At 42.1% G+C, this 14,067-nt stretch overlaps 1 protein-coding gene across 1 annotated transcript in view; it reads right to left on the bottom strand.

The window, feature by feature from the left end:
• Positions 1-3,995, bottom strand: part of FMO1 (flavin containing dimethylaniline monoxygenase 1) — a 29,302-nt gene extending 25,307 nt beyond the window's left edge. The window contains exon 1 of the mRNA XM_003414876.3: positions 3,861-3,995. Within this exon, the coding sequence (XP_003414924.2) occupies positions 3,861-3,992 (132 nt within the window). The 5' untranslated portion in view covers positions 3,993-3,995. The remainder of the gene's footprint in view (positions 1-3,860) is intronic.
• Between the last annotated feature and the right edge of the window lie 10,072 nt (positions 3,996-14,067).

Genomic DNA, 14,067 nt, shown 5'->3' on the forward strand with positions numbered 1-14,067 from the left:
TGTCTGTGTGGTTCTGCCTGAAGGCTATAGCTGCTCAATTTCCTTTCCTACATTAGAATTCTCTAAAAGTAATATTAATTTTTACTGGCAGGGCAATTACTCAAATGTTGCTTCCTCAAGTATTACTTTAGAATCAAGGTAATCAACCTGTGGGCACTGTCCTCACCGTCCCTTCCCCTCCAGGGCCTGAGAGGGTTGATCACAGGCACAGCAGTCCACACCTGCCTCTTGTCCCCACTTGAGCTGGTGGTCAGACGTGGGCTCTTAACAAACATACCCCGTTTATTTTTAAGGTTGCCCTCCCCCAAATGTGTGATGTCCTTCTTTTCCATTGTAATCTTTGCCCACTGCCTCTTTGCTTAAGGCTGTGGTAGCTGGAGCAAACCAGGGTCATGCCCTTCGTGAATGCTCAGTTAAGTATGGTAATTTAGAGTCTCTATAATCTTTGGATCTTCTCCCTATTTGGAAATGGAAAACCCTTCCACATGTGTTTTATTGAATTTCTGGTTTGCCTCTATTTTTATGTAACGGTCCCTTCTTCCCATAAGAGGCATTAAGGATCCCCTTTGTATACTTTCTGGCAAACACGGCCATTGCTGGAGCAGGCTTACAATTCTGCAGGTGTTGAATGGGACACCTGCTTTGAGTGCCAAGACACCTCTAACCAAGCTTTTGTGGTGTGTGTGTGAGTAAGTGTGTGTGTGTGTGTGTGTGTTGGTGTGGAAGGAATGTCTCAGAAAGACCTAGGGAAATCACAGCATGCTAGAACTGGAAGACACCTTCAAGATCACCTAGCTTAGGGGTTTTCAATCAGGACTTAGAGGAGTCTCAGGGGATTGCCTAAGGGGCTGCCGTGCCAAAGGAAGGGTGCTGAATGAAGGATGGACAGTTTTTCCTACTCCCAGCCCCCTGGTAGTTCAGTTTTTATCTGTTTTTATTTTATAAATAAGGTAACAGAGGTGAAATGACTTTATGGGGTGCTTTTTTATTTTATCTCAGCTATTGCTTTTTTTTTTATTGCTTGATAACAGTTTTGCTCATCTTTTTGATGTTCAATCATATACCCTACCATGTTTTTTCATTATCTTTTCTATTTTTTTTTCTTAATTCTTCTATCCCATTGACCACCCCACTCCCTCTTCACCTTCCACAGATGCCATGTTTTCCTACAAGAATTGAGGCCGCTGGGGTATGCTCTTTCGTCTTCTTTTCCCCCTGTACTTAAACATTTTTCTTCCATGTTCACTTTTTCTTCACCTCTGGTCTCTGAGGAACTTGAGTCTTTCCACTTTCTAAAGCTAACCCTTCCATGTGGGATTATAATTCCACTCCTTCCTCTTTCTGCCAGGATCTTGTCACTATTTGGGCTTACACATCTTTTCCTACATCTGTATATTTGTGTCTTCACCTCATGCAAACAAAACAAAAATAACAAAAACAAACGTCTCCTTAATTTTGCTCCCCACTTCCCATTGCTTTCTAAATTGAGTATGAATGCCTTATGCAAGCATTCGAGCCACCTGTCTCCCCATCCATTACTTCTCTTACATATACCACATGCACCAATAAATTATTGCCCTGGTGGTGCAGCGGTTGGTAGATCAGCTGCTAACCAGAGGGTTGCCAGTTCAAATCTACCAGCTGCTCCTTGGAAACCCTATGGAGCAGTTCTACTCTGTGCTATGGGGTCACTATGAGTCAGAATTGACTTGACAACAACGGGTTTGGGTGTTTTTGGTTTAATATGTCTGGTACTTTTCTTTACTGGTTCCCTCTCTGGTTTTTCTTTGCTCAGTCTCTTCTGTCTGCCGAAATCCTTTAAAGCCCATCACACACCACATCCTCTATGGAGTCTTACCTGGTTTCCTTCAGGTGGGTGTAACCCTGCCTTTGTTTAAACACCCACAGTGCAGTTTCTGACTTGCAAGATCCTAGCCTTCTTCTGTCTACCTGGCTTGCTCCTTGCGGGCAGGCTGAGTGCTTTCCAGTTTGTGTCCCCTCTGCACTGCTTTGTGGCCAGGTGTCTCACCTGCCCAAGCCGCACAGCCAGTGGGCACAGCTGGATCTAGACTCATTTCTTTTGGTTCTTAGATCAATTATTTTTTGAGTTAATAATTAGGTGTCTGTGACTTATATAACAAGCATTTTTGTCTGGTTCCTCAAGAGGTTAAAGGCTCCAAGAGCCTTTTGTTTCTGGACTCACTTTTTCCTTTGAACAAGAGTACTTTAACAGAATCACTTTGCTAATTACCCCTGCAGTTGGGCAGTTTCATCCTGCAAGCCAACTCTCAACTCTGATGGAGTAGTAGCGTTTGTCTGAAGCATTGTGTTGAGAGGGACTGAGGCTCATCAGGGGAAGGGTATCGTGTTTGATTAGCAATGCCTTTTGTGGGCATAGGTCTCAGGTTACTGCTGTTCTGTTGGAACCTAGACAGTGTGAATCACAGAAACAGATGTGCTCTTTCACCTACTCCCTTTTGGGAAGTCTATATGCATTGATGAGGTGGTTGATCACATTTCAAGTTCTGTTTGTGAGCCAGGCTGGCCACAGATGGGAGTATTGACCAAACTAGCAACCTTGGCATCTCTGGAACTTTTATAACTGAGTTAGAACATAATTACTTTATCCCAGTTCCAAATCCCAGCCTTTTTGTACATGAGAGAATGTTATGATTTTTTCTCAGCCCCTCAGGGGAGCTGAGGCCAGGATATCTGATGCCTTCCTCCTTTTTGCTATTCTTGGCACCTTTCTCCTCAGCACGTTTAAGCTTGTGGGAAATGTTCTTGTCCTTCCTAGAAAGAAGGCAAATAGGAGCTGCGGGGAGATTCAAAGTAAATGCTTCTCTGGCCAAGCCATGGTGCTCACAGGACACTTTCTCCTCCTTGCTTCAGGGCCTCAGTGGGCTCCATTCTAGTACAGGGCCCCTGTGATACTTCTGGGCCCCATTCCAGTACAGGGCCCCTGTGATCCTCCTGGGTCACACTCCAGCACAGGGCCCCTGTCATCCTCCTGTGTCCCACTCCAGTACAGGGCTCCTGTCGTCCTCCTGGGTCTCACTCCAGTACAGGGCCGCTGTGATCCTCCTGGGTCCCACTCCAGTACAGGGCCCCTGTGATCCTTCTGGACCTCATTCCAGTACAGGGCCCCTGTAATACTCCTGGGCCCCGTTCCAGCCAAGGGTACAGTTTCCAGTTCCCTCTCCTCATTTCTCCTCCCAGCCCCCTCACTCATCCAGACTGCAGCCCTGCTGAGATTTGAGAACATTACTTCTCTTTTGCTCAGAGGAAAAAAGACACTCCCAAACCACATTCTGTACTCCAAATCAGGGGCAAAGTCCTAGGCATGGACTGGGATTGTCTGGCCAGCGGGACCTTGAGTATGGGATTCCTCTACACTGAGCCCTGAGCCCCTGGAATGCAGACACAAAAGGGCTGGAAAAAGAAACAGGTCAAAGCAACTCAGTCTTGCAGGTAGGGGCTGAAACTCCTGCTCTGTGCTCCCATTCTTGCCCCAAGCACTGCAGTCTCTGGCCTGGCCCTGGTTCTATTCTCCCTGTTCTGGGTTTTCTTTGGTCTGTCCTAGTTGGTCTGTCTTTTTCTACCTTTCATGGGCATCTTTGGAAACATTTCTTCCTCTTAGCTCTGTATAGAGTCTAAAGCAGCTGACACACCTACCACCCAAGCTTAGCTGCCCTGCTTCTTTCTTTGATATAGTAACCCTCCCAGGTCCCCTGTTCGAGCCCACATTTCTAGCCCCTCCCCAGGCAACTGGCTCTTGTGGAATAAATACATGTATCTTTTTGCACCAGTCATGCCATTTTCCAATAGACAAACAATAAAGCTGTCGAAACCCCACTTACAGTGAATCTCCACAGCCCCCCAAGGTTGTCGCTCCTCTCAAAGCAGGTGGGCTCCAGTCCTTCCTCCAGACAGCACTTGATGGAGCCCAGGCCACTGACCCCGGCTCCCACAATTGCAACTCGCTTGGCCATGTTGTCCTGTGCAGGGGAAATGAAGCAGAGCTTTTTATTTACAAGTGAAAGCCCTCCCCCATCCCTGGCTGCTCTAGCAAATCAGAAAAAAGAATCCAGAAGATTAAAGGGTTTGCTCAGTTTGAATCCTCTGTAGCTGGTCTCTGGTATGTGAATGTGAGAAGAGAAATGTTCAGGTCATTGGTTTAGCCTGTACACTCTCTATGTTCCCACCCCTCACTCAGAGCTGCTGCCGCCAAGTGTGTTTGTATAGTTGATGAGCCTGTAGCTTCTGGCAGGGTGGCCAAAATTGGACACCAGACTCAGGTGGACAGAGTTTTGCATTCTGGACCATGCTGCTGCCTCCAGTCTCCCTTCTCTGATCCCAGAATCAATTAGAGCAGGAGGTCAGGAAAGGGTCATCTTATCCACCATGCTGTCTTAATAACATGCAACACTGAAGCTCAGATTGGTGTGTTGACATTGTACAAGGCTACACAGCTGCAACTGATGGAGTGGAATTGGGACTAGGAGCTAAGACACTTGTGGCCACTGCAGGTGCTGCCACAGCGCTGCCCTGGGTGAACCCTGGTCCATGGCATCCTGCGGGGCTCCAGCTGTGCTGCTGGTGCATCTCCCTCCCACCGGTCACCAGGGGATGCTCACCAGGGGCGGAGGGAGAGGAGCTAATGCTGAAGGTTTCTGATGGCAAGAAAGGCATGAAAAACCATCACTCTTTCTCAGTCTGATACTGATTCACCCCCAGGGAACACGACAGAGTCGCCATTGGCACAAATTGGCAAATCATCTGGCATCAGACTAAGTATTAATAACATGGTCTTGTAAGAAGGCTGAGAGATGGTATAGTGTATTGGTTAAGCAATCGGGCTCCGGGTCCAGGCTGCCTGGATGCAAGCCCAGCTCAGACAGCTATTACTGTGTGATCTTGGGCAAGTTATTTACCTCTCTATGTGGCGTAACTCTGTTGCTGTCAGGTCAATTTCAGCTCACGGCGACCCCACGTGTGTCAGAGTAGAACTGTGATTCATAGGGTTTTCAATGGTTGTGACCTTTTGGAAGCATATTACCAGGCCTTTCTTCTGAAGTACCACTGGGCAGATTTAAACTGCCAATCTTTCGGTTAGCAGCTGAGTGCTCAACCATTTGCGCCACCCAGGGACTGACTCCATGTGATATAAAAATGGAAAAAAATAGCGGTAGCTTCCTTTCAGTGTTTTGTGACAATTAAGTGAGTTACACACGTTAAGTGCTTTAGAACAGTGCCTTCCAAACGGTAAATGCTCAATGAATGTAAGCTATTGTAACTGTAAAAACATTTTCCAAAATTGCTTCCCCCATCTTCCTTTCACATCAATGAGCCTCTGTTCTTTTAATTTTGATAGCCTTTTTTAGGGTCAATAGCACACACAGCTGTAAATCATGCTTTGTTTAATGTTGTTTCCTAATAGGTTTTTGTCCTGAAGTTTGTAAGTTTTTAAAGCAGAGGGGTTTTCTTAGTTATCTAGTGCTGCTATAACAGAAACACTACAAGAGGATGGCTTCAACAAACAGAAATTTATTCTCTCACAGCCTAGGAGGCTGGAAGTCTGAATTCAGGATGCCAGGTCCAAGGGAAGTCTTTCTCTGTCTGTTGGGTCTGGAGGAAGGTCCTTGTCGTCAATCTTCCCTTGGTTGAGGAGCTTCTCAGTGCAGGGACCCCGGTCAAAAAGACCTAGCTTTTGTTTCTTCCTGGTATGAGATCCTCACATCTCTCTGCTAGCTTCTTTCTCTTAAATCTCAAAAGAGATTGACTCAAGATAAAATCTAATCTTGTAGATTGAATCCTGCCTCATTAATGTAACTGCCACTAATAGTGGCTCATTACCATCATGGAGGTATGGTTTACAAACACACGGGAAAATCACATCAGATGACAAAATGGCGGACAGTCACAAAATACTCAGAATCATGACCCGGCCAAGTTGACACATATTTTGCGGGGACGCAATTCAATCCATAACAGGGGTCATGTCTTTTTGGGCACAGAGCAGGTCTAGAAGTGCCCACAAAAAGTTTCCCTGAACATTTGCTAGTTCCTTATTTCACAGGTGGATTTGCTTCTCAAAGCTGAATATGCATTTTGTTTGTTTGTTTGTTTTAGGATTGGGAGCCTGAGAGAACAGGCTCACTGAGATAAAAAATTCATCGTGCTCAGTGAAATAAAAAATTCACTGTGCTCACTGAAATTAAAAAATTCTTTGCCATTGAGTCAATTCTCACTCATAGCGACCCTATAGGACAGAGTAGAACTGCCCCATAGTGTTTCCAAGGGGTGGCTGGTGGATTCGAACTTCCAACCTTTTGGTTAGCAGTTGGGCTCTTAACCATTGCACCACCCGGGCTCCACCAGTGAAATATAAGCAGCTCAAATATAGGGACTTCATCTGTTTTGTTCACTACTGTGTCCCCAGTATCTACAGCAGCACTTGGAACATAACGTAAGAGATGCTCAGTAAATATTTCTTGAATGAAATGAAAGGGCCCATTTCTTTTCAGATGTTACTTTCCTGAAGCCCAAGCTGCAGGATATGACTGACTAGGGCAGGGCTAGTAGATTCCACTCAGGGGAAACAATGCTGTATGGAAGCAACAGCCTTATATAATTTTCCACTCCCTGGGCCCTAGGGTAGTAGAGTGATCCTACAGTCAGAGAGCCAGATGATATAATGAAAAAAGTATGGGCATTGGGGCCAGGCACATCTTATTTCAGATCCTGGCTTGCTCTGTCATCTACCAGCTTGGTGACATAGGAAAACTGCCTACCCTTTGAAGGCCTCAACTTCCTCATTTACAAATAGGATGTCAATGCTGTTCATTTTGTGGGATGTAGGACATGAAATCGGACTCGGGACTGGGATGGCCAGAGTCTTACATTCTGGACTTTGCTGCTGCCTCCACTCTCTCTAATCCTAGAATTGACTATAGCAGGAGACCAGGAAAGGATCACCTGTAAACAATAGCCACTTTGCTGGGAAAATGATTCTAGGAAAAAAGAGGTGGGATTGCACATATAAATAAGATATTTGCAGCTGCTTACAGGAGCCTGCTGGGTTTATAAAAACAGATCTAATTGTAGCAAGATGGGCATGCACTCAGCAACGCAGCAGGAAACAAAGCAGCTTCCTTTCCTTAAGGGAGAGTGAGGAGCCATTTCCAAAAGGTGGACTGAGAAACAGTGTGTGGCACTGTTCCCAGCATAGGCTCCATGGAAACTAAAGTGGAGGTCACCGGGGGGAGGTGAAATTCACCAGGAGAGTGGCCAGTAGTGTTCGTCCTGCCATAGTGACCGGGGGAGCTGTCATGGGGCAGAAAGAAAAGGGCCTGGTGTAGAGAGAACAAGTGTTGTGTATCTGCCCACCTAGGATTTTGTACTGTCAGATGTGCAGAGCTGATTGAAAACACTGGGCTGCTGTCATGAGAAAGAATGTATCTCCTCCAATTGTGAATTCCATCAGAGTCCAGCCTAGACCTGGCTTTTCTGGGAACACGTGTGGAGGTCTTGGGCAGAGAAATGAACTGCCCTGGGCTCACTTTGCAAAAGAGGTCATTAGTGTTAACTCTTGCTCCAAGGGCCTGACACAGTACTGTAAATACGTGCCTTTAAATGTTTGAAATATCCTCAGGTAGAGCTGTGGCTGGTGGTGGAACTGAAGAAGTGGTGAGGCAAGCAGTGGCATTCTGGATGCGTTTTCCACATCGGGAGAGACTGAGTGGTGGAGAGTCCACTCATGTCTCCAGAATCAGCAAAAAGTGGCACATAATTGGCAAAAGATAAGTACTTCCGGCTAATCTACTGTGCAGAGCAAAAAACAGCCCTTTGGGGAAAAAACTCTCTTCCATTTACCTGACTCCTTTCTGCTCTGCACTGTGTCCCAAGTCAGCTTCAGGGATAGCCACTTTCTCTGGGCCAGGAGTAGGAGATGTGGCTTGCCCTGAGTCATTCTCCTGGCCTTAGAAAAGGAACAAATTAACAAAAAGGAAAAAAAAATCTGCTGGGTACCCTAAACTGGGAACTGAGGGCAGAAACAGCTCCTTTGCCTAGGCACAGGCATAAGGGGTCCACAGGCTTTGAATACCTTTCACCACTGCATAGACCTGTGTGGGTCCATTTCAGTGGTGTATACCCTCATTAGCACAGTACAACAGGGTATATACCTGAAGTCTAACTTCAACTGTTTCAGCTATATGGTGGTGAGACAGGTTCGTGACAGTTGACACCACTCTGCCTATTAAGCAGGGTCCTCACCTACCCACATCAGAGGCCTGAGGACTGGTGTCTCCACCTATGCTGCTTAGCCACCCGCAAAAGTTGTCTAAGGATAAGTCGTGCCTCCCAGTCCTTACAACAAACAGCATTGGGTGCACATAGCCTGGCGGCAAAACCCACCCACCTATACATTCTAGGGAACAGGGACATGATTTCCTCACCCACTCCAGGGTCAGACGTCAACCCACTGCCTTGCTCAACACGTGACCACCTACTACAGCAAGATATCTGTGCCTACACCAATCACCCATGCCCATCTAAGACTGTAGGTTGAGAGCCTGTACCACACTCTTAGTGACTGACTACCTGGACGCTTGAGCTGAATCCATACAAGAAAAGTAAATGGATACCTGGGCTCATATACCTAGTAACAGCTCTAAATACCTGGTGACAGGATGTTAGACCTTCAAAGCTGCCAGTAATCAAACTAGCTCACCTGAGCAATCTATTTGGGCATATCAAAACAAAACAAAATGAGAGGCTAGGACACAGTAAGCAAACATAAAATAAATACATACTACAACTTATTGATGGCTTGGAGGCAACAGTCGGTATCAAATCACGTAAAGAGGCAGACCATGATGGCTTCAGCAAGATCCCAAAACAAAGAATCAAGAAATCTTCTGGATGAAGACAACTCCCTGGAATTACCAGAGGTAGCATACAAAAGATTAATATACGGAACTCTTCAATAGATCAGGAATGAGACTGGGCAAAACGCAGAACAAGCCAAGCAGCACACAGACAAAGGATTACAGGAATTTAAGAAGATTAGAGAACAGGATAATGACAAATTTAAAAGGCTGCAAGAATCCATAGAGAGCAAACAGAAATCCAGAAGATTAACAATACAATTTCAGAATTAGACAACTCAATAGAAAGTCAGAGGAGCAGAACTGAGGAAATGGAAGTCAGAATTAGTGAGATTGAAAATAAAGCACTTGACATCAACATATTTGAGGAAAAATCAGATAAAAGAATTTAAGAAAATGAAGAAACACTAAGAATTATGTGAAAATCTATCAAGAGGAATAACCCATGAGTGATTGGAATACCAGAACCGGGGCGGGGGGGCGGATAACAGAAAACACAGAGAGAATTTTTGAAGATTTGTTAGCAGAAAACTTCCCTGATATTGTAAAAGATGAGAGGATATCTATCCGAGATGCTCATTGAACTCCACACAAAGTAGATCTCAAAAGAAAGTCACAGAGACATATTATCATCAAACTTCCCAAAGCCAAAGATAAAGAGAGAATTTTAAGAGTGGCTAGAGATAAACAAAAAGTCACCTATAAAGAAGAGAGAGTCAGTAAGACTAAGCTTGGGTTACTCAGCAGAAACCATGCAGGCAAGAAGGCAATGGGTTGACATATATAAAACCTTGAAGGAAAAAAATTTCCAGCCAAGAATTATATATCCAGCAAAACTGTCTCTTAAATATGAAGGCAAAATTAGGACATTTCCAGATAAACAGAAGTTTAGGGAATTTGCAAAAACAAACCCCAAATTAGAAGAAATACTAAAGGGAGTCCTCCAGTTAGAAAATCAATAATATCAGATAAAAACCCAAGACTAGAACACAGGACAGAGCAAGCAGATATCAACCCAGATAGGGAAATCACAAAAGTAAATCAAGGCTAAAACACTTAAAACAGGGAAATGGAGATGTCATTACAAAAAAGATGACAACATTAAAACAAAAAAGAGGGGTTAAAACATGTAGTCATAGATCTTTCATATGGAGAGTAAGCCAAGGTGATACAAAGAAATACAAGATTGGTTTAAACTCAGAAAAATAGGGGTAAATATTAAGGTAACCACAAAGGAGACTAACAATCCTAGCACATCAAAATAAAAAACAAGAAAAACATAAAGACTCAGCTATACAAAAAGCAATAACAATGAAAAAGAGGAAAAGAAAATATATAGAGTAAAATTACTCAGCACAGAAAACTAAGTGGAAAAAAAAAAAAGAAACTGTTGGCAACACACAAAAAACATCAAAATGACAGCAGTAAACTCATACCTGTCCATAATTACGCTGAATGTAGATGGACTAAACGCAACAGTAAAAAAAACAGAGAGTGGCAGAATGGATAAAAAAACACTATCCATCTCTATGCTGCCTATAAGAGACACACCTTAGATTTAAAGACACAAACAAACTAAAACTTGAAGGATGGAAAAAATATATTAAGCAAATAACAATCATAAAAGAACAGGAGTGACAATATTAATTTCTGACGGAACAGAATTAAAATCCATCACAAAGATAAGGAAGGACACTATATAATGATTAAGGCATCAATATACCAGGAGGATATAACGATAATAAATATTTATACACCTAAAGACAGGGCTCCAAAATACATAAAACTCTAACAGCATTGAAAAGAAAGATAGACAATTCCACACCAATAGGAGGAGACTTCAACACACCACTTTTGGTGAAAAGGACAGACATCCAGAAAGAAGCTCAGTAAAGACATGGAAGATCTAAATGCCACAATCAACTAACTTGACCTCATAGACATATGCAGAACACTCCACCCAACAGCAGCCAAGTATACTTTCTTTTCCAATGTACATGGGACATTCTCCTAATAGACCACATTGTAGCCATAAAGCAAACCTTAAAAGAATCCAAAACACTGAAATATTACAAAGCATCTTTTCTGACCATAAAGCCATGAAAAGTAGAAATCAATAAAAGAAAAAGGAAGGAAAAACAAACAAACACCATGGAAACTGAACAACACCTTGCTCAAAAACTACTGGGTTATAGAAGAAATTAAGGACAGAATAAAAAATTCATAGAATCAAATGAGATTGAAAACACTTCCTACCAGAACCTTTGGGATGCAGTAAAAGCAGTGCTCCGAGGTCAATTTATAGCAATAAATGCATACCTCCAAAAAGAAGAAAAGGCCAAAATCAATGAAGTAGTCCTACGATTCAAACAAACAAAAAGAGAGCAGCAAAAGAAGCCCTGGGGCACCAAAAGAAAGAAAATAATAAAAAGCAGAGCAGAATTAAATGAAATAGAGAACAGAAAAACAATTGAAAGAGTTAACAAGACCAAAAGCTGGTTCTTTGGAAAGATCAACAAAATCAATAAACCATTGGCCAGACTGACAAAAAAAAAAAAAAACCAGAGAGGAGGCAAATAACCTGAATAAGAAATGAGATGGGTGATATCACAAAAGACCCAACTGAAATTAGAAGAATCATAACAGAATACATGAAAAATTGTACTTCATCAAATTTGAAAACCTAGAGGAAATGGATAAATTTCTAGAAACTCACTACCTACATAAACTAACACAAAGAGAGGTAGAATAAATAAACCTATAACAAGAGAAGAGATTGAAAAGGTAGTTAAAAAACTAACAACAACAACAAAAGCCCTGACCCTGACAGCTTCACTGGAGATTCTACCAAATTTTCAGAGAAGAGTTAACACTACCACTACTAAAGGTATTTCAGAGCACAGAAAAGGATGCAATACTCCCAAACTCATTCTATGATGCCAGCATAACCCTGATACCAAAACCAGGTAAAGACACCACGAAAGAAGAAAATTACAGACCAATATCCCTTATGAACTTATACGCAAAAAATCCTCACCAAAATTTTAGCCAATAGAATTCAACAATATATCAAAAAAATAATTCACCGTGACTAAGTGGGATTCATACCAGGTATGCAGGGACAATTTAACATTAGAAAAACAATCAATGTAATTCATCACATAAATAAAACAAAAGACAAGAACCACATGATCTTATCAACTGATGCAGAAAAGGCATTTGACAAAGTCCAACATCCATTCATGATAAAAGCTCTCAGCAAAATAGGATTAGAAAGAAAATTTCTCAACATAATAGAGGGCTTTTATACAAAGCCAACAGCCAACATCATCCTAAAAGGAGAGAGCCGGAACACATTCCCCTTGAAAACTGGAACCTGACAAGGATGCCCTTTATCACCACTGTTATTCAACATTGTGCTGGAGGTCCTAGCCAGAGCAATTCGGCTAGAAAAATAAATAGAGAGCATCCAAATTTGTAAGGAAGAAGTAAAAGTATCTCTATTTGCAGATGATATGATCTTAAACACAGAAAACCCTAAAGAATCCACAAGAAAACTACTGGAACTAATAGAAGCGTTCCGTAGGGTATCGGATACAAGATAAACATACAAAAGTCAGTTGGATTCTTCTACACCAACAAAGAGAATGTCCAAGAGGAAATTGCCTAGTCAATAGCCCCCAAGAAAATAAAGTACTTAGGAATAAATCTAACCAGAGATGTAAAATAAAACTATAAGACACTACTGCAAGAAACCAAAAGAGAGCTGTATAAGTAAAAAAACATACATTGCTCATGGACAGGAAGACTTAACATTGTAAAAATGTCTATTCTACCCAAAGCGATCTATAGGTACAATGCAATCTCGATCCAAATTCCAATGGTATTTTTTTTTAATGAGATAGAGGATCAAATCGCCAACTTCATATGGAAAGGGAAGAGGCCCTGGATAAATAAAGCATTACTGAAGAAGAACAAAGTGGGAGGCCTCACACTACCTGACTCTAGAAACTATTATACCTCCAAGATAGTCAAAACAGCCTGGTACTGGTACAACAGATACAAAGACCAATGGAACAGAAATGAGAATGCAGATCTAAATCCATCCACATATGAGGAGCTGATATCTGACAAAGGCCCAAAGTTCATTAAATGGAGAAAAGACAGTCTTTAACAAATGGTGCTGGCATAACTGGATATCCATCTGTAAAAAAATGAAACAAGACCCACTGCTTACACCGTGCACAAAAACTAACTCAAAATGGATCAGAGACCTAAATATAAAATTTAAAACGGTAAAGATCATGGAAGAAAAAATAGGGACAATGCCAGGAGGCCTAATACATGGCATAAACAGAATACGAAACATTACTAACAATGCACAAACACCAGAAGAAAAACTAGATAACTGGGAGCTCCTAAAAATCAAACATTTATGCTTATTCAAAAACTTCAACAGAACAGTAAAAAGATAACACATAGACTGGGAAAAAACTTTTGGCTATGGCAAATCCAAATCAGCACCTAATCTCTATAATCTACAAGATACTGCAAAACCTCAACAACGAAAAGAGAAATAACCCAATTAAAAAATGGGCAAAAGATAGGAACAGGCGCTTTGCCAAAGAAGAGATTCTGGTGGCTAACAGATACACATAGAAATGCTCAGGTTCATTAGCCATTAACAAAATGCAAATCAAAACTACAATGAGATATCATCTCACTCCAACAAAAACACAAAATAATAAATGTTGGAGAGGTTGTGGAGAGATTGGAACACTTACACGCTGCTGGTGTGAAGGTAAAATGATACAACCACTTTGGAAATGGATTTGGCACTTCCTTAAAAAGCTAGAAATAGAACTATCATATGATCCAGCAACCCTACTCCTTGAAATAGATCCTAGGGAAATAAGAGCCCTCACACAAATAGATGTATGCACCCTTATGTTCATTGCAGCACTGTTTACAGTAGCAAAAAGATGGAAACAACCAAAGTGCCATCAATGGATGAATTGATAATCAAATTATGGTATATTCACACAATGGAATACTACACAACGATAAAGAATAATGATGAATCTGTGAAACATCTCATAACATGGAGGAATCTGGAAGGCATTATGCTGAGTGAAATTAGTTGCAAAAGGACAAATATTGTATAAGACCACTATTA

Source organism: Loxodonta africana, chromosome 3 (genome assembly GCF_030014295.1).
Source record: "Loxodonta africana isolate mLoxAfr1 chromosome 3, mLoxAfr1.hap2, whole genome shotgun sequence".
Taxonomy (NCBI): domain Eukaryota; kingdom Metazoa; phylum Chordata; class Mammalia; order Proboscidea; family Elephantidae; genus Loxodonta; species Loxodonta africana.